We start from the raw sequence: 19571 nt of genomic DNA, 5'->3' as shown, positions 1-19571 counted from the left end.
TGGCTTGCATTTGTGGTGCACATACCTCTTTTGGGCACTGCTGATCTATAGGATAGATTTTTAGAGGTGGAACTTTTGGATTTTTTTGTTTTTGTTTTTGTTTTTGTTTTTTGAGATGGAGCCTCACTCTGTCACCCAAGCTGGAGTGCAGTGGTACAATCTCAGCTCACTGCAACCTTCGCCTCCCAGGTTCAAGCAATTCTTCTGCCTTAGCCTCCTGGGTAGCTGGGACTACAGGCGTGCACCATCACGCCTGGCTAATTTTTGTATTTTTAGTAGAGACAGGATTTCGCCATGTTGGCCAGGCTGGTCTTGAACCCCTGGCCTCAAGTGAGTCTCCTGCCTCGGCCTCCCAGAATGCTGGGATTACAGGTGTCAGCCACTGCACCTGGCCTACAGGTGAAACTTCTGGATCAAAGGGAATATGCAAAGAAAGTTTGCATTCCCTTTTCAAGGTGGTCATACCATTTAATAACCTCATCAACAATAAATGAGGGCCTTTATCCTATATCTTCCATGATTGTATTATCAAAGCTTTTAATCTTTGCCAATCAGATGGGTGGAAATGTTATTTTTAATCTGTACCTGTCTTATGAGTGAGGTTGAGCGTCTTTTCATGTATTTATAAGATATTTGTGTTTCCTTGAGAAGTCTGTTAAAGGATTTTTTTTTTTTAACAAACTTTATTTTGTAGAGCTGTTTTAGATTCACAGCAAAATTCAGTGGAGGGTTCAGAGATTTCCCATACACCCACTTGTCTCCACATATGCGTTAACAACATCCCCCATCAGAGTGGTACATATGATGAGCCTACATTGACATGTCATTATCACCCAAAGCCCATAGTTTATGTTAGGGTTCATTCTTCATTTGTACATTCTTTGCTTTTGACAAATGAATAATGACACGTATCCACCATTATAGTATCATACAGAGTATTTACACTGCCTCCGGAATTCTCTGTGTTCTGCCTGTTCATCCATTCCTCCTCTTTAACCCCTGGCAAACACTGATCTTTTTACTGTCTCCATAGTTTTGCCTTTTCCAGAGTATCATATTGTTGGAATATACAGTATATAGCCTTTTTAGATTGACTTCTTTCACGTAGTAATTCCCTCCGTGTCTTTTCATGGCTGGATAGCTCATTTCTTTTTTAGCACAGAAGAAGAATATTCCATTGTCTGGAGGTACCACAGTTTATTTCTCCATTCACCTACTGAAGAACATCATAGATTCTTCCAAGTTTTGGCAGTTATGAATAAAGCTGCTATAAATATTTGTGTGCACATTTTAGTATGGACGTAAGTCTTCATTCCTTTCAGTAAATATCAAGGAGTGTGAGTGCTGAATCATATGACAAGAGTATGTTTAGTTTTGTAAGAAACTGCCAAACTGTCTCTAAAGTGGCTATACCATTTTAAATCCCCACCAGCAATGATGAGAACTCCTGTTGTTCCACATCCTTGCCAGCATTTGCTGTTGTCAGTGTTCTGGATTTTGGCCATTCTAATAGGTGTGCAGTAGTATCTCATTGTTGTTTTAATTTCCATTTTTCTGATGACATATGATGTGAAGCATCTTTTCATACACTTCTTTACCATCTGTGTATTCTTTCTGGTGAAGTGTCTGTTTTGCTTTTTTATTGTTGAGTTTTAAGAATTCTTTATATATTTTGGATAACAGTCCTTTTTCAGATACATCTTTCATAAATATTTCTCCCAGTCTGGCATATCTTTTTATTCACTTGGCAGTGCCTTTGGCAGAGCAGAAAATTTTATTTTCATTTTAAATCCAGCTTATCAATTCTTTCTTTCATGGATCATGCCTTTGGTGGTGTACCTAAAAAGTTATTGCTGGCTGGGCACGGTGGCTCACACCTGTAATCCCAGCACTTTGGGAGACCAAGGCGGGTGGATTGCCTGAGGTCAGGAGTTTGAGACCAGCCTGGTTAACATGGTGAAACCCCATCTCTACTAAAAATACAAAAAAAAAAAAAAAAAAAAATCAGCTGGGCATGGTGGCAGGCACCTGTAATCCCAGCTACTCAGGAGTCTGAGGCAGGAGAATCGCTTGAACCTGGGAGGCGGAGGTTGCAGTAAGCCGAGACTGCGCCATTGCACTCCAGCCTGGGCAACAAGAGCGAAACTCCATCTGGGAAAAAAAAAAAAAAGTGATTGCCAAACCCAAGATCCTCTAGACTTCCTCTCATCATATCTTCTAGGAGTTTTATAGTTTTGCATCTGTTGAACTATTTGTTCATTATTCTTTCGCTGTTTCTTATTGATTTATGGGAACTCTTTATATGTAAAAAGTAGCTCTTGGCCATCTGTTTTGCAGACATTTCCTCCCAGTCTTCTTGACTTTATTTATGATATTTTTCCATGCATGATATTATGGTATTTTTTCCCATTTGAAAACAAAGTTATTTTGGCATTTGTATTGGTATCATATTTTATTTATATATTAATTTAGAGAGGCTCGATATTTTAATAATTGAGTCTCCCTATTCAAGAATAGGGTGTGTCTTTCTATTCTTTCAAGACTTCTTTTAGATTCTTTAGTAGCATCTTAAACATCTTTTCCAAGATAATTAAATCATTTATTGATTACACATGATAATGGATGATACACAAGCTTCATTCCCATTTATAATTTTACCTGGTAACACTATTCAATTTAGATACATTGCATAGTATGTGTCAACAATCATTTTTATAACCAATAATTCCATGATTTTGCTTGGGTAATCCCTTTTAATGGTGAAGTTCAGGTCACAACAGTGATTATCAGTTCAACTACACCAAGGTTTCTGCAGACAATGATTTCTCTACCCAAGCAAGTTCTACATAAACTCCAAATAGAACCTGGCATCACCTTGAAGGAATTCTAACTTCACACTGTTGGGGAAATTTACCAAGATGGCTTCAGAGTAGACTAACTTTACACAGCACATTTAAAAAAAAAAAAAAAAAAAGACACATTTATTCAGCATCATGATCAGACTATTACATTTAGCAATCAACAGCATGGGTGCAAAAAAAAAATCCATATTAAAACTCTTTGTTGGAATGCTTTGCACTTTCCACAGAACAAGAACTAAAATAACTTGTTATACAATTTGTCACAAATACAGTCCTCGAGTTTTTTGCCCATACACATGATTATTTGTCTAAAATATGTCTTCTTTGTCGCAGCTAGGCCCCACCACCACTGTGCTTGGCTGAGTTCACAGATCTGTTGTAACCTATAGCTTCCCTGTTACTTCTCTGGCTGTCCTCTCATGCTAAGCTTTGTTTCCTGTCAGTAATTAAAATCTGCTGCTGCTGCCATAGCTACTGCTGCTATTGGAACCACCATAGCCACCTTGGTTTCATAATTAGTAAAGTATTGGCCTCCACCACCACAGGGGCCAGAGCTTCTGCCTCCAAAGTTTCTTCCCTTTATGGGTCCAAATGCTTTTTTTTTTTTTTTTTTTTTTTTTTTTTTTGAGATGGAATCTAATTCTGTTGCCCAGGCTGGAATGCAGTGGCGAGAGCTCGGCTCACTGCAAACTCCGCCTCCCAGGTTCAAGCAATTCTTCTGCCGCAGCCTCCCGAGTAGCTGGGACTACAGGTGTATGCCACCACGCCTGGCTAATTTTTGTATTTTTAGTAGAGACGGGGTTTTGTCACATTGGCCAGGCTGCTCTCAAACTCCTGACCTCAGGAGATCCACCCACCTCAGCCTCCCAAAGTGCTGGGATTACAGGCGTGAGTCACCACTCCTGGCCAGGTCCAAAATTTGAAGACTGATTGTTGTAATTGCCAAAATCATTGTAGCTTCCACCACCTCCAAAATTGCTTCCATCATTACCAAATCCGTTATAGCCATCCCCACTGCCACCATATCCACCACCACCATGGCTGCCACCAAAGCCACCACAACCACTGAAGTTTCCTCCACGACCAAAGTTGTCCTTCCCACCAAAACCACCTCCACGACCACCACCAAAATTTCCAGAGCCACTTCGACCTCTTTGGCTGGATGAAGCACTAGCCATCTCTTCTTGCTTTGACAGGGCTTTCCTACCTTCACAGTTGTGACCATTCACAGTGTGGTATTTTTGAATGACAGTCTTATCCACGGAGTCATGGTCATCAAAGGTTACAAAGACAAAGCCCCTTTTCTTGCTACTGCCTCAGTCAGTCATGATTACAGTCGCTTCATTTTTTTTTCCATACTGTTCAAAATAATCTCTTAGGTGATGTTCTTCAGTGTCTTCTTTAATGCTACCAACAAATGTCTTTTTCACAGTTAAGTGGGCACCTGGTCTTTGAGAATCTTCTCTTGAAACAGCTCTCTTTGGTTCCACAACTCTTCCATCCACCTTGTGTGGCCCTGCATTCATGGCTGCATCCACCTCCTCCACAGTGGCATATGTGACAAACCCAAAGCCCCTGGAGCACTTGGTGTTTGGGTCTCTCATTACCACACAGTTCGTGAGCGTTCCCATTGCTCAAAATAGCTCCTCAGGCTCTCATCGGTTGTTTCAAAGCTCAACCCTCCAATAAAGAGCTTCCTTAGCTGTTCAGGCTCTTTAGGAGACTCTGACTTAGACATGACAGCAGGGGGAAGAGAGACTTTAATGATGCTTCCTCAGCAGCATCCACGGGCAGAAAGGAGTAAGCTGATCTAAACGTTTTTTTAAACTAGATTTTTCACATATTTTTTAACGTTTATTCCTGGACACATTTTGTTGCATGAATTTTTATGTTACTATATCAGATAGGAATGCTTTCTGGTGCAGATTAAGTAAAACCAACAAAAGCGGCTTAAGCTGATAGGAGTTCATTTTTCTCACGTAACAAAACGTCCAGAGGTAGGTGGCCACAGGCATGGTTCTGTCACTCCATGATGTCAGGCTTTGTGTCTCTGCAGTTTTTCTGGCATTACCCTCAAGCATGGTCATCACATGGTGGTTGCTGTACCTCCAGGCATCATGTCCATAGACAAGGCAAGGAGAAGGGGACAGAGAGAAAGAATAGGATTTTTTTTTTCTTATGTTTTATAAATTTTCACGTGAGCTTTCAGGACTTACGGAGAGAATCTTTTTTGTGGCTTGAAATGTGGGAGCATCCCTCCAGAACAGTTTTGTTTGTTTCAAACATTCTGGGTTTTTTGTTTGTTTTAAAAATTCTGCTAGAACCTCAAGGGTTTCACTGACTGGGGGCAGTTTCTGTGTTAATTTATTGTTTCTCATCCTAAAATAACTGAAGTGCAGACCTTAGATTTGAAAATTTTTTTGATTACCCAGAACTCAAGAAGAGACATGCTTCCTCATGATCTCTATAATAGTGGGCAGGACTTTTTCTATTCTGCATTTTCACTGAGAGTGAAATGCTTCAAGGATGCCATTTTTATTTGGGGGTCTCAGTTCCAACTCCCTACCTTGCACATGGGCATTACAATCCAAGAACCAGACAAACGGACAGTTCTCAAACCCCAGGTAACAACAATATCAGTCCCACAGGCTTATCATTCTGCTTTTTAATTATTTTTTTCTCACTGCCTGGAGTTGTCCCTTTCCTCTTGTGAATTATGCTGTGCATTTAAGATAATGTTTTTTCTGTTTTATGTAGCATTTTGAGGTGTTTATAGAGAACAGGTTTTTAGGTCATCTGGTTAACCATATTCTTTGCATAGAGATTAGTACATAGTTCAGATTCAAATGTATTCTTCTTTCCTTCATTCAGGATGCAATAGAGGGGATTTGTGTCATATACATGGTAGAAGTCACCATAGATATTCTCTAACCTTCCAAATTTGAAATCCTATAAATTAATAGAATTACATATTCATGCTTTTTTGGTAACTGTTCCTAATGTCTTATTGATCAGGCTACTTGACAAACTGAAAGCTCATTGAAATTTATATGGATAATTAACACGTTAATTGTTAATAAACTATATTTTGTATGATACAAATTCTACTTTATAATAGAAAGATGACTTTTTTCTATATCACATAATATAACTACTTTATAATGTTAAGTTAAATAGTATCAAGTTTTAGGGAATATTCTGTGGTTTCTTGGATTATCTTTAGTAGATAGGTATAGGTTTAAGAGTATAATTGGACACTATGGCATATGCATATTATAATGTTATCATAATAATTAGCCCTGCTTGTATTTTACTCATATTGTTACTAAGGAAAATGTTACTAAGGAAAATTTTCTAAAAGAAAATCATATATAATCATATATAATCATTTGATTGAAGAGTCCCTGTAGAGTCATTACTATCTATATCTTTTAATATTTATTAAATTAGTCCTCCTATGTTGACATTTTTTACTTGATCAATTTGATATGCTTTATTTTTATTTTTATTTTTTATTTTTATTTTTTGAGACGGAGTCTCGCTCTGTCGCTCAGGCTGGAGTGCAGTGGCGCGATCTCAGCTCACTGCAAGCTCCGCCTCCGGGGTTCATGCCGTTCTCCTGCCTCAGCCTCCCGAGTAGCTGGGACTACAGGTGCCCGCCACCAGACCCGGCTAATTTTTTGTATTTTTAGTAGAGACGGGGTTTCACCACGTTAGCCAGGATGGTCTCGATCTGCTGACCTCATGATCTGCCCGCCTCAGCCTCCCAAAGTGCTGAGATTACAGGCGTGAGCCACCGCGCCTGGCCTCAATTTAATATGCTTTTTAATAAAGCTGAAGATCTCTACTATAGGTAAGAAAAGATCTGGCAAGCATTTTAAGTAATTATGGTTATATTTACTTATCATCTAGGTTTACTGGGAAACTGGTGCTCAGATCACGTCTCCTCATGATAAAGAAATTCTAAAATGTATAGAAGAATGTGTGGAACCCTGGAATGGTTCCTGGAATGATAATTTAGTGGATACCAGCCCGCTGAAGAGAGACCCTCTGCAGGACATTTGCAGGAGATACATGGAAGATCTGAAAAAGATCTGTTTTTACAGGTATCCAAGTGAGAATATCAGATAATACTACTTCAGAATAACATTAAAGAATGAGGAGAAGAAAAAGTGATAAAAAGTGTTATCTATTTATTAGATTAAAATTATAGCTAAGTAGTACTCATAAGAGTCAAAGAGTGGAAATAACCCAAGTAACCGTTAACTAATGAATGGATAAATAAAATGTGGTATATCCATACAATGAAATATTATTCAGCAATAAAAATAAATGAAGTAATTACATACTACAACATGGATAAACCTTGAAAGCATCATGCTAAGTGAAAGAAGCCAGTCACAAAGAACCACATATTGTATGATTCCATTTATATGACATATGTAGAATAGGCAAATCTATAGAGACAGAAATAGATTAGAGGTTACTTGTGGCTGGAAGGAATGAAAGGGTTGGGGGCTGGAAGCTATAGGTTATAAAGTTAGTTTCTTTCTTTCTTTCTCTCTCTCTCTTTCTCTCTTTCTTTCCTTTTTTTTGAGACAGAGTCTCGCTCTTGTCACCCAGGCTGGAGTGCAGTGGTGTGATCTTGGCTCACTGCAACCTCCGCCTCCCGGGTTCAAGCAATTCTCCTGCCTCAGCCTCCGAAGTAGCTGGGACTACAAGCAACCACTACCATGCCTGGCTAATTTTTGTATTTTTAGTAGAGACAAGGTTTCATGATGTTGGCCAGGCTGGTCTCGAACTCCTGACCTCCAATGATCCGTCTGCCTCAGCCTCCCAAAGTGCTATTACAGGTGTGAGCTACCACGCCCAGCCTAGAGTTTCTTTCAGGAGTAGTGAGAATGTTCTAAAATTGATCATAGTCATGGTTGAACAACTCTATGAATATAGTGAAAGCCATTGAATTGCACACTTTAAATGGGTGAATTATATGGTTTATGTATTATATCTCAGTAAAGCTGTTAAACAAGTTATACTTAAATATATGTATTTCCTCTATGTTAGATCAGTATATTTCTTTTAAGATTTTATTTTTCCTTAACCATTTCCATATTTCCATAATTATCTCTGTAACTCTTCTGTAAATAGCTAACACTATTGCTAGGAAGAATCCTGACTAGCTGAGTGTATTTTTCCTATCCTACAAAATAATTTTAGCTTTTTCTCAACTTTATTTTAATTTCAAAAATATACCCATCAAGCTATCAATTGTTTGCTTCTCTATCTAAAATGATAAGTGACAGTAAAACTAGCTAAATGCTACCAGCTCTAATCAATCTAAAAAGAATTTGATTCCTTTTTTATCCTTTCTGTCTTTTCTTATTTATATTTTTGTTTTTTAAAGAGTATATGGGCAAAAGCAAATTAACAAGTGAACCTAACTATCAAGCTGAAGGCATAATTACACAGAGAAGAATTATTTCAAGTGACTTTACAGTTATTGACTATACATTTCTAATGGGATATGTCCTAAGGATGAAGAACTACAAAGAAACCTCAAATTGTATTTGATAGCTGTACTGTTAGTGGTAATATTGATGGTTTTACAGATGTAGATATAAATAAATATATAGACATACACATACATATTATAAAACAAATGGGTAATTATGTTAATGTCACTAGGATCTAAGATTTTAGTTTAAGAGGAGCAAATGTAAAATCAAATACAATAATTTTAAAAGTATAATTTTAAATTTGAATTTGAAATATGTTTTATTTACCTAAAATGCTAAAACACTAGTTCTATTACTAAAAAGGCCTATGCCTACCCCTAAAGCCCAGATTGTGGTTTCTAAATACCATTTCCTAGTAAAAGGAACCAGGGCTCATTGGAAAAATGGATTCTCATCAAGGACTGGGGCAGAAAATGTACTAAATGAGGCTGAGATAACTTTGTTTTCCTTCCCATAAAGCAGGCTAGCTTTCAAAGATACTGGGGTCATATCAAAAGGATCTGGGAGCCAACTTGAAAGGACTCCCACTGACCAAAGATTAGATAGTTGGGCATCGAAAAGAATAATCACCTTAATGAATTAAAACATTAAACATAAAAAGCCCATGACTGTTAGTAATACTAAAAAAGCACTTTATTGGTCACCTTTGGGAGTTGCTGGACTGAAAATCACACATGCTGAAATTTGATAAATTCTAAATTTTCCTTCTGAAAATCAATAAATGTTTGAAACTTTCTCTTAATTTGTTCTGCCTTTTCTATATGAACTGAATTTTAGGGCTAATCAAATGGTTGATGAAGGATCATTATTTTTAAAAGAAAAATACAATAAATGCAGAAGAAATAATAGAATTTTCAAAATCACTATGTTGTGACCTCTAATAAATAATATATCTAAGTAATTCTCATCAAGGGCTGCTAAGACCCATAGGTGAAATGTTGATGGGAAATTTTTTGATGGAAGGATTAGGCTGACACTGGTGAATCTTAGTTTAACAGCATTAAAAGTAGAGTAGAAATTGTGTGCTTCCACCTGTGAGTCAATAGAAAATACACAGCACCTATTCTTGCCCAAAGAATTGAAACTGAATCTAATGTTACCTCTAAAGGCAGTTGCCTATTTACAGAAAAAATAGGATAGAAGAGCATGTTAATACCAAAAGGATGCAGTCTACATACTGGAGATACAGGAAATTCAATAGAACAAAAGGGCAAGTTTCTTCAATAAATGACATTTGGGTTGGGGAAGGGAGGGAGGAACATTTATAGATTAAAAGAGACTTGAGAGGCATAACAATCAAATTATATGGAACCTCGTTCAGCTCCTGCTTCAAGTAAAACAACTGTTAAAAGTATTTTTGAGACACTTGGGGAAAATTTGAACACAGATAGGGTATTAGAGGAAATAAATTATTGTTGATTTTGTTAGATGTAATGATGGTAATATGGTTATGTTTTTAACTACTAAAGCATTTTCATGTAAAGTAATATATCTTGAATAAACAAGACTAGATTGACAGACTATGGAAACATATTGAAGTGAGGTAATGGGTATATGGTGTTAGATATTCTGTCTTCCTATGCATATGTTTGAAAATTGTCATAACATTTTATTTTTATTATTTATCTTATAATAAATTGTGTTTTTTATGGGGAATAGTTAGTAAATGGTAGGTTAGGATGTAGAAAGTTTTGCTGTGGAAAAGACCAAAGAAACAGAGACTAGATGCTAATGGAAATGATGGCGGCGAGAGAGAATTATCCACGTATTAAAGTTCTCAAGTGAGAATTGATGGAGACCAGAGCAGAAGTAGAGGGGTTGACCTTTGATACAAAGAACGCTTCCTCATTATTATCAGATGGAAGAAGGAAAAAATATGGGTTGTCGGTTTGGTGTGGGACGATTAGGAAGTTTCCATCAAATGGCTCTGCGTCTCAATGATGTATGAGGTGAAGGGGGAGGAAAGGAAGAAGGAGAGAAGAGAAGGTACTAATTAAGTCACCATCTTGGAGAGTAAAAAAGTAAGCTTTTTGGGTAACAAAGTAGGATTGCCTGGCAGCATTGAGTATCCATTCAGAGTGAAGCTGTTCAATCCTTTTGTGAGATTTATTCTAGCAATATTCAACTATTTTGGTGCAAGCCTGGAAAAGGTACACATTTGGGTTCAATAAGATTTGGGGTATTGGAAGGTCAAAGTAGCCAGAGTGACATATAAGAAGGTGAGTGTAATTAGGTACTTTGTAATCTAAACTGGAAGTGAAGAAACAGGGGGTCTACTGGCAAGCGAGAAAGACCAGTTAGGAAGTGTTTGTGATGGTCTAGTGAGAGATAATACTTACTTAGACGATACAAGCTTAGCTTGTTCAGGGTATTGGCACAGCATATGGAAGGCAGCTGTCCAGGTCAGGAAGTTGAGCCACAAAGGGAGAATGCTGTTGAATTAAAACTCTTGATCTTTAAGTTAGTACTCTTGATTTGTTTGTTTGAATATCTTAGACCTCTGCTGAAAGCTTTAATCACATTTTTCAGAATTTGATTGTTTTTAATTATATCAAAGGTAAGAAGTTTTGTAATCATGATCTTATGTTGATTTTCCTTTACAGGGAGTTAAACTCGAAGACCACCTTGAAATTTGTGCACACATCTTTTCATGGGGTCGGACATGACTATGTGCAGTTGGCTTTTAAAGTGTTTGGTTTTAAGCCTCCAATTCCAGTACCAGAACAAAAAGATCCTGATCCAGACTTTTCTACTGTTAAATGTCCAAATCCTGAAGAAGGAGAATCTGTGCTGGTATTTTTTTTAATATTTAAATTATTATTAGTCTATTAAACCATCAGAATAGATAAAACTCATTGACAATTCAAAGATTACTTACAAAAGCAGAAAGGACTGTAGTTTACATCTTTTAATTGTATCGGAGTCATAGGCTGTGTTTTGTTTGAAATGTCTATGGTGGGTGTCCCTACTTTTGGCTTCTTATTTTAAACTTAGCTGAATTCTATGCCTTCTAAAACTCCTATCACTAACATTGTGCCTACATACAGGAACGTTAACATTGAATTTAGGTTCTTCGGTACAATCCAGCTTTTTGGGTCACTGTTTCAGGAACTTTCCCTGAGACTGGCAGAGAAAGAAAATGCCCGGGTAGTGCTAGCCACAGATCCTGATGCAGACAGACTGGCAGCAGCAGAACTTCAGGAGAAGTATGTAGAATCTGTTGTTTGATTAAAAGCTTGAACTTTGAAAAGCAATGTATTTTAAGTCTTACAGGCTCATTGAAAATAATGAAAAGATAAGAAAAGAACATAAATTTCCTGTAAATCCATTATCCAGAAATAACCACCTAAGTTGATACTTTGACAATTCTTTCCTGTCTTTTTAATTGAAATATTTAAAGATGTATTTGTTTTTATTAAATTATGATCATAGTTTTATATCTTGATTATTTTCCACTTCAATTGTACAAAGTGCTTCAAAAAATGCTTACAGTGTACGCATTTTTCCCTGACTTTATATATTGTTTGAAAATATTAATTTTTACAAAGACATAATATCCCAACAGATCGCTTTATGATGTAGTTATTTCCTAACCTTTTTTTTTTTGAGACAGAGTTTTGCTCTTATTGCTTAGGCTGGATTGCGATGGTGCTATCTTGGCTCACTGCAGCCTCTGCCTCCGAGGTTCAAGCAATTCCCTGCCTCAGACTCCCAAGTAGCTGGGAGTACAGGCATGTGCCACCACGCCTGGATAATTTTGTATTTTTAGTAGAGATGGGGTTTTGCCATGTTGGTCAGGCTGGTCTTGAACTCCTGACCTCAGGTGATTCTCCCACCTTGGCCCCCTAAAGTGCTGCGATTACAGGCGTGAGCCACCTATTTCCTAATCTTAGTCCTCTGGGCTGCTATGTATTTTTACCATTATAATGTGACAAATGTCCTTAAATAGAAAGGCTTAATTATTTATCATAATTTTTTCTCTCATTAAGTAAAAGAATAAATGTAATGATATAATAATTTTCCAAAAGATGTTATACCATTCCTACTGTAAAATCACCCCTGGTCAGTTGGAAAAGAAGTAGTAATAAATGTTTTCTCAAAAATCCCATATGATAGTTTTTGATTTTTCCTAACTGAAGGATGGTAATTTGTAGGCCTTGGAGTCAAGAAGTTTTAATGAGAAGAAAGGTCTTGACATTGTATTTTCCTTCTCTCTACAGTGGTTGTTGGAAAGTTTTCACAGGGAATGAGTTGGCAGCTTTGTTTGGATGGTGGATGTTTGATTGCTGGAAGAAAAATAAATCAAGAAATGCTGATGTGAAGAATGTTTATATGTTAGCCACCACAGTCTCTTCTAAAATTTTGAAGGCAATTGCACTTAAAGAAGGATTTCATTTTGAAGTAAGAATCAATAATATCTGTGTGCTACTTTTTAAAACCTATTTCTGTATGTTAAAGACATCTCCCCACCAAAACTGACTTTCATTGATTTCATTTGTAATTCCCTTATTTTTCTAATTCTGTTAACACTTGTTCAGTCTCTTTTGATAATTTAGACACCTTGAGCCAAAATTCATCCAGTACGGTATATGAATTTCTGGGACTAAGATGAGATATTCTTTAAAAATTACATTAATACTTATTATTCCATACAACAAGTATCTGGTTTTCAGACAGGGAAAATATAGCTCCTGGTGACCCCATCAGTAACTCAGACTTCTCTCCAAAAAGTTGTGGGTGTCATCAACCCCTTGTTTAGGCTCTTCAAGCATGGTCTTAAGGAACTTCAAGCAGTCTTCTAAATTGCATTGTAAAACCCAATGATCCTACATCCAAAAAAACAAGCAGTGGCTCTCTCTCAGCCCAGATCATTAATCTTATGACCTTAAGACTCTTAAGCTGACCATTTTTGCAGCCATGGGAACTAAGTTGCTTTTTCTCTGCCATCTTTGCCAAATATCAGTGAAAATGTCCCTGGACATTTTTCTTGAGCCATAGTCAGGCTACAGGTCTTAACACTAATTGACCGAGTAAAAGAAAATTGTACCTGGCTTTATGAAATAGAGCTTTCAACCTTATGCTTTCTAAAACACAAATAGCAAAATAGAAGATACTGAAAGTTTACTCACGCCTAAGATTCTGATGTTTTCCTAGTTTATGTCTATAGCAAGAAGAAGTATAATGGGCACAAAAGAGAAAAAAGAACAATTCTAAAGACCACTATTATAATTTTATTTGCTTGTTTTTGTTGTAGCAGGGACGTTTTTGACTTTTTAATTTTTATTTTGTAGTAAGGTGGTAGAAAGGTGAATTAGGAAACAAGTTAGTAATGGTGAGCTTTAGTATTAGGGTGTATCACATACTCTTTCTGTTGACTTTGAAACTCTTTCTGTGTCTTTAAAGTGAACAGTAGCTCATCAGATGAAAAGTCCTCAAATCTAATTATTTAAAGAAGTACTTAGTAACTGTCTTGGTGGTTTTATTAATAGTTAGGACACAGTGTTATGAGAAGGTACACTTGGTTCAAGCTTATGTTATGCTAATATTAAAAGTGCATCGCTAAAAAGCTTCATGACCTTTGATTACTCAGGGAGAGTAAATCCACCAACTTTCATAGGCACTCTTATATTAGTGGTCATAATATAGGTTAAAGGACAGTTTCTGAGAAGCAGAAACTTGAAATTGAATCTTGACTCCATCTCTTATATTATATTGCAGTATAATTTTGGGCAGATTGACTTATCTTTCAAGCCTGTGTTTCAGCAATAGTGTTTTTGAGCATTAAAAAAAGATAACAGGGCCAGACGTGGTGGCTCATGCCTGTAATCCCAGCACTTTGGAAGGCTGAGTCAGGTGGATCACAAGGTCAGGAGTTCAAGACCAGCCTGACCAACATGGTGAAACCCTGTCTCTACTAAAAATACAAAAATTAGCTGGGCATGGTGGCGCACCTGTAATCCCAGCTACTCAGGAGGCTGAGACAGGAGAATCGCTTGAACCTGGGAGATGGAAGTTGCAGTGAGCTGAAATTGCACCACTGCACTCCAGCCTGGGTGACAGAGCGAGACTCTGTCTCAAAAAAATAATAATAATAATAATGTAAAGCACCTGGTTCAGTCCTTAATAGTAGGTGATCATAGTGTATATGCTTATTCATGTTACTTTGTGACTATATGAAGCACCACTTATAAATGCTGGTTTATATTTGGTGTAAATCACCTAGTACCATAATCTATAAATAGTAGGTCAGTAGTAACAGTGTGTGTATTTATGGCACTTTATTACTATATGTCTGCTACTCTTTATAAATCTTTGTGGACTGAAGATTATAGTAAAGATCATTATATGAATGTTGTGTGCATGTAGTGGCAGATTTTTCTCTAATAGGTATTTGTGAGACAGTCACTTAACTAGAGTGGCCTCCTCTGCATTTCAGGAAACATTACCAGGCTTTAAATGGATTGGAAGTAGGATAATAGACCTCCTGGAAAATGGGAAAGAAGTCCTTTTTGCATTTGAAGAGTCTATTGGTATGTAGTAAATATTAAAATCTTCAAAATTTGATTGATAATTTTTTAAAATGTAATTCTGTAGGAGGAGTTTTTTGTGTTCTGGTTTCATATTTTGAGTTGTAAAAACTACAGAGAATGAGAAATATGTAGATACATTTCTTATCAGAAAAAAAAAAGAACGAAAGTGTCCCCTAAATACATTCAGTATTGATGAGTTTCATCTATTACTAGGCTTTTAAATTTCCTGGTCCTTCTGAAGAAATGTAAAACTATTGAAATTATAGCCTTAAGTTTTCCTCTTTTCTAGTGATGGTTTTCAATCCTCAGGTTTTCTCTGTGGAACTTCAGTTTTGGATAAAGATGGGGTGAGTGCAGCTGTTGTGGTTGCTGAGATGGCATCTTACCTGGAAACCATGAATATAACATTGAAACAGCAGCTGGTTAAGGTTTATGAAAAGTAAGTTCTACTATTATGAATTTCACATGCTAGATTTTTCTTTTATTCTCCTACCCTTAGTTTTCTAAATTTGTTTCTGAAGAATAGTCGATCCTTTTTTTAAAAGTATTAAAATTATGTGAATTAAGGACTGCCACTTTCTATAAAATACTGTAGTAGTCTGATCGTCTGTAATATATGCTTTTTTAAAGAGTTATCTGAAATCTAATTTTAGCACTTTGAATCTTTGCACAGATATGGCTATCATATTTCAAAAACTTCCTATTTCTTGTGTTATGAACCACCTACCATCAAAAGTATATTTGAAAGGCTTCGTAATTTTGATTCTCCAAAAGAATATCCAAAATTTTGTGGAACATTTGCTATATTGCATGTACGGGACATTACCACTGGATATGACAGTAGCCAGCCTAATAAGAAATCAGTAAGTACCTTTTTTTTTTTCCAAACAATTTAGAAAATTTCATGGCTCATGTCACCAAAAAGTCCAGAGGCAGGACAGATTTCACATGAGATTCAATCCAGTTTCCTCATGTTTACCAGTTTATTATAAAGGTGACAATTCTGGAACAGCCAGATGAAAGAGATGTATAGGGCAATATACTAGGGGTGGGGTTGGGGCCTGGAGCCTCCCAGCAAGTCCGCGTGTTTACCAAGCTGGAAGATTCTGTAAATACTTTAAAAAAAAAGTTTTTAACAGTTTATAATAATTCATACTGAAATAGGATATCAGCAGGACTTGTTTTCCAAGCACTGGTCATGACCCCACTGATCAAAACAGGATCTGGTCAAAACAGGGTGCAGTAAAGAAACCAGCCAAAATCAGCTAAAACCAAGATGGCAACAAAAGCAACCTCTAGTTCCCCTCACTGCTCATTATATGCTAATTATAATACATTAGCACGCTAAAAGACACTCCCACCAACACCATGACAGCTTACAGATGCCATGGCAACACCCAGAAGTTACCTTATATGGTTTAAATGGGGAGGAACCCTTGGTTCCAAGAACTCTTCACACTTTTTCTAGAAAATTTGTGAATAACTTGCCTCTTATTTAGCATATAATTAAGGAGAAGCTATAATATAGCTAGCCAGCAATCCATAGTGCTACTCTGCCTATGAAGCAGCCATTTTCCTGTACTTTGTGGCTCTGATAAAATTGCTTTCCTTTTTTTTTTTCCTTGAGACGGTGTCTCGCTCTGTCTACCAGGCTAGAGTGCAGTGGCATGATCTCAGCTTACTGCAACCTCTGCCTCCAAGATTCAACTGATTCTCCTGCCTCAGCCTCCTGAGTAGCTGGGACTACAGAAGCATGTCACCACACCTGACTAATTTTTGTATTTTTAGTAGAGACAGAGTTTCACCATGTTGGCCAGGCTGGTCTCGAACTCCTGACCTCAAGTGATCTGCCCGCCTCGGCCTCCCAAAATGCTAGGATTACAGGCATGAGCCACCGTGCCCAGCAATTGCTTTCCTTTTACTTTACTCTGTTGATTCATTCTTGAATTCTTTCCTGTGTGAAGCCAAGAACCCTCCTGGGCTGAGCCCCCCAGTGTGGGAGTTCACCTGCATCAATACTATAATAAAATGGTGAAACTTCAGGCCTGTGAGCTTCCTTAAGACTAGAACCCATTGTTTTGCTCCAGAGCATTTTTCAGTCTGCTAACTTGTCTCTCTGACTTTGATCCTATCCTTATCACTTCCCAAATAATCATGTATACTACCCTCAGGGTAAGATGTGTGGAATGGAGGTGGGGGCAGAGAGAGAGAAAGAAAAAGAAAATGGGCAATGATGCTAGATAATGTTGAAAATAACTGTAAAAGCCTATAATTTCAAAGCCATACATCTTTCTAATTTTAACTTCCTTTTCCAACCTTATTCCCTATACGTCCAGCCAAATAGAACAGCTTACTTACTTACCTACATGTATACAATTTTTTTAAATTTCTGCATTTTTGGTCCAGTTGTTTCCTTAGTTTGCCCATTTTTCCAATTTCTACAGGCCCATACCTCAGCCACTATAAGACTTAAGGCAAATATCACCTGTTCCATGTGACCTCTAGGCCTCATAATTAGATACTTTCCTCTTGTGCCTTCATTACATAGTGTGCCTTCCTCCTATTACTTTCTGTTTTATGTCGTCATTGTGTTGTACATGGCATGTTCCTTTCTGATGTACTTTTGTGCCTCACCAAGTTGCTGCCTATGTTGTAGCTGCTCAACAAATACTTAAATGCCATAGATTGCTGATTATATTCATTTTGTTATTGTTGTTATGATGATTATTAGCCCAAATTTCCATTTGTAATGTTCTTATGTGGTCTCAAGATTCTGGGGACATAATGTATTTTGGAAAATCTGTAGTTTATTGTGTAGAATAGTACCCATATTCCATTTTTGCATATTTATCCAATCAACAAATATTAGTTCCTGGTGTTGATATCCTGTGTATGAGTATATATGTGACTATTTTTCTATCTTTGTAAATTGCTGGAAGAGAAGAATCATGTTTTGCTTCTTTTTATTTCTCTAGTTTGCTGTGCTCAAGTAGCCTTTGGTATAATGCTTTTTTCCCTCTTAATTCTCTTTAAAGTGTATGATATTCATTATTCAGGGTGCTTTTTCATCTCTTCTCTTCTGGTTCTTACAACAAGTTTGTAAGGTAGGTAGCATAGATGTTGTTATCCCCAAGGTTGCATAGTAAGTGTCAAAGCCTTCCTGAATTCTCTCTTTTCCATGTTTCAGATTAACTGATGTTCATCTGTATATTCATTTATCAGAATCCTTCTGTGCTACAGGTACACTAGGGATATAGCAATGACAAAAACACTGCACTCAAGAAAAAGTCTAGTGGGGAAATTGACAAGTAAATAGCAATTTACAAAATGATAAGTGCTACAAGGGGAGGCATGCATAGGATGTCATGGAAGAGACTTTGGGGGCTTATGCAAGACTTGCTAGAGAACTGTTCTGAACTGAGTTCCCGAGTATGATTAGGAGTTAGCCAGATGCAGGAGGAGCAGAGGGTGTTTCAGGCAAAGGGAACAGTAAGTACAAGGTCCAGAGATGAAAAAGCATATTCTCTTTCAGAGAACCACAGGTAGTTGTCTATAACTGGAATGAGGTGAGAAGAATGGCCTGCATGATGAGTGGGTTTTGAGGGGCAAACTTCCAGGCAGGAAGATCAGTTAGTACACTATGTCAGCAGTCTAGATGAGGTGTGATGGTCGCCTGAATTCAATATAGGAGCAGTGATGGAAAGAACTGGATAAAGTTGAGTTAAATATAGAAAGGACTTGCTACTCTATGGGCTGTGGGTGAAAAAGAAGGGAAGATCTCTGTGTTAAGTCACTGGTATATGGTAATGTACTGACCAAGAGAGGGGTCTCAAGGACAGGACTCATGGCTCAGGACAGCTGAGGAAAGGTACCACTGTCAACCCCTCTGGCCTAGTACAACCCTCACAGTCGCCTCGAGATGCCTCGACAGATGGATGTGTGGACTAGCAAGAGTACCAGTGTTAATCCATATATTTAGTGTCAGTAAAACATCACTTCTTTTTTTAATTTTTATAAAAAATAGAGTTCTTTCTGCACCCCAGTACATGCAGGATATGTGCACTCCTCTTTGGAGACGATTGATAAACTGCGAAAATGCTTCGCAAATATAGAGGCAGTTTGGACTTTGGAACTTGGCTTCCGCTTCTTGTTCTACCACTTAGTTGATTGTCTTGAACAGGTTGTTTACTCTCTTTGAGCCTCGTCTGTAAAATGGCGGTAATACTTAATTTGCAGGATTATTGTTGAGGCCCAGAGATCATGCATGTGAGGTATATAACCCCATGCCTTAACTATTCAGTAAATGGTATGTTTATGAATTATTACATATAGGTAATCTTCATTTGTACTTTATAATTCTTTTAAAATATGTTTTAAACTTTCAATTGTGGTTAAAAAAACACATAACATAAAAATTAACTATCTTAACCATTTTTAAGTGTATAGTTCGGTAGTGTTAAGTATATTTATATTGTTGTGTGACAGAGCTCTAGAACTTTTTCATCTTGCTAAACTGAAACTCTCTATCCTTTAAGCAATAACTCCCTGTACCCCCTGCCCTGGCAACTGCCATTCTAATTTCTATTTCTATAAATTTGACGACTTTAGATACCTCATATAAGTGGACTATATTTTACAATTCTTGAAAATGAAACAACATGAAA

The 19571-nt window shown here is 37.1% G+C and overlaps 1 protein-coding gene and 1 pseudogene across 3 annotated transcripts in view; one reads left to right on the top strand and one right to left on the bottom strand.

The window, feature by feature from the left end:
* Window positions 1-19571, top strand: part of PGM2L1 (phosphoglucomutase 2 like 1) — a 66381-nt gene that overhangs the window by 39415 nt on the left and 7395 nt on the right. For all 3 annotated transcript variants that reach the window (XM_054523768.1, XM_054523767.2, NM_001132512.1), the window contains 7 exon segments: window positions 6774-6967; window positions 10981-11170; window positions 11486-11583; window positions 12598-12778; window positions 14814-14907; window positions 15217-15346; window positions 15581-15770. In XM_054523768.1, coding sequence (XP_054379743.1) covers window positions 6774-6967; window positions 10981-11170; window positions 11486-11583; window positions 12598-12778; window positions 14814-14907; window positions 15217-15346; window positions 15581-15770 — 1077 coding nt within the window.
* Window positions 3659-4614, bottom strand: LOC103891871 (heterogeneous nuclear ribonucleoprotein A1-like; annotated as a pseudogene).

The sequence above is a fragment of the Pongo abelii genome, chromosome 9 (genome assembly GCF_028885655.2).
Source record: "Pongo abelii isolate AG06213 chromosome 9, NHGRI_mPonAbe1-v2.0_pri, whole genome shotgun sequence".
In the NCBI taxonomy this organism is placed as follows: domain Eukaryota; kingdom Metazoa; phylum Chordata; class Mammalia; order Primates; family Hominidae; genus Pongo; species Pongo abelii.
The sequence above is the reverse complement of the archived record's forward strand: the minus strand, read 5'-3'. Positions and strand labels throughout refer to the sequence as shown.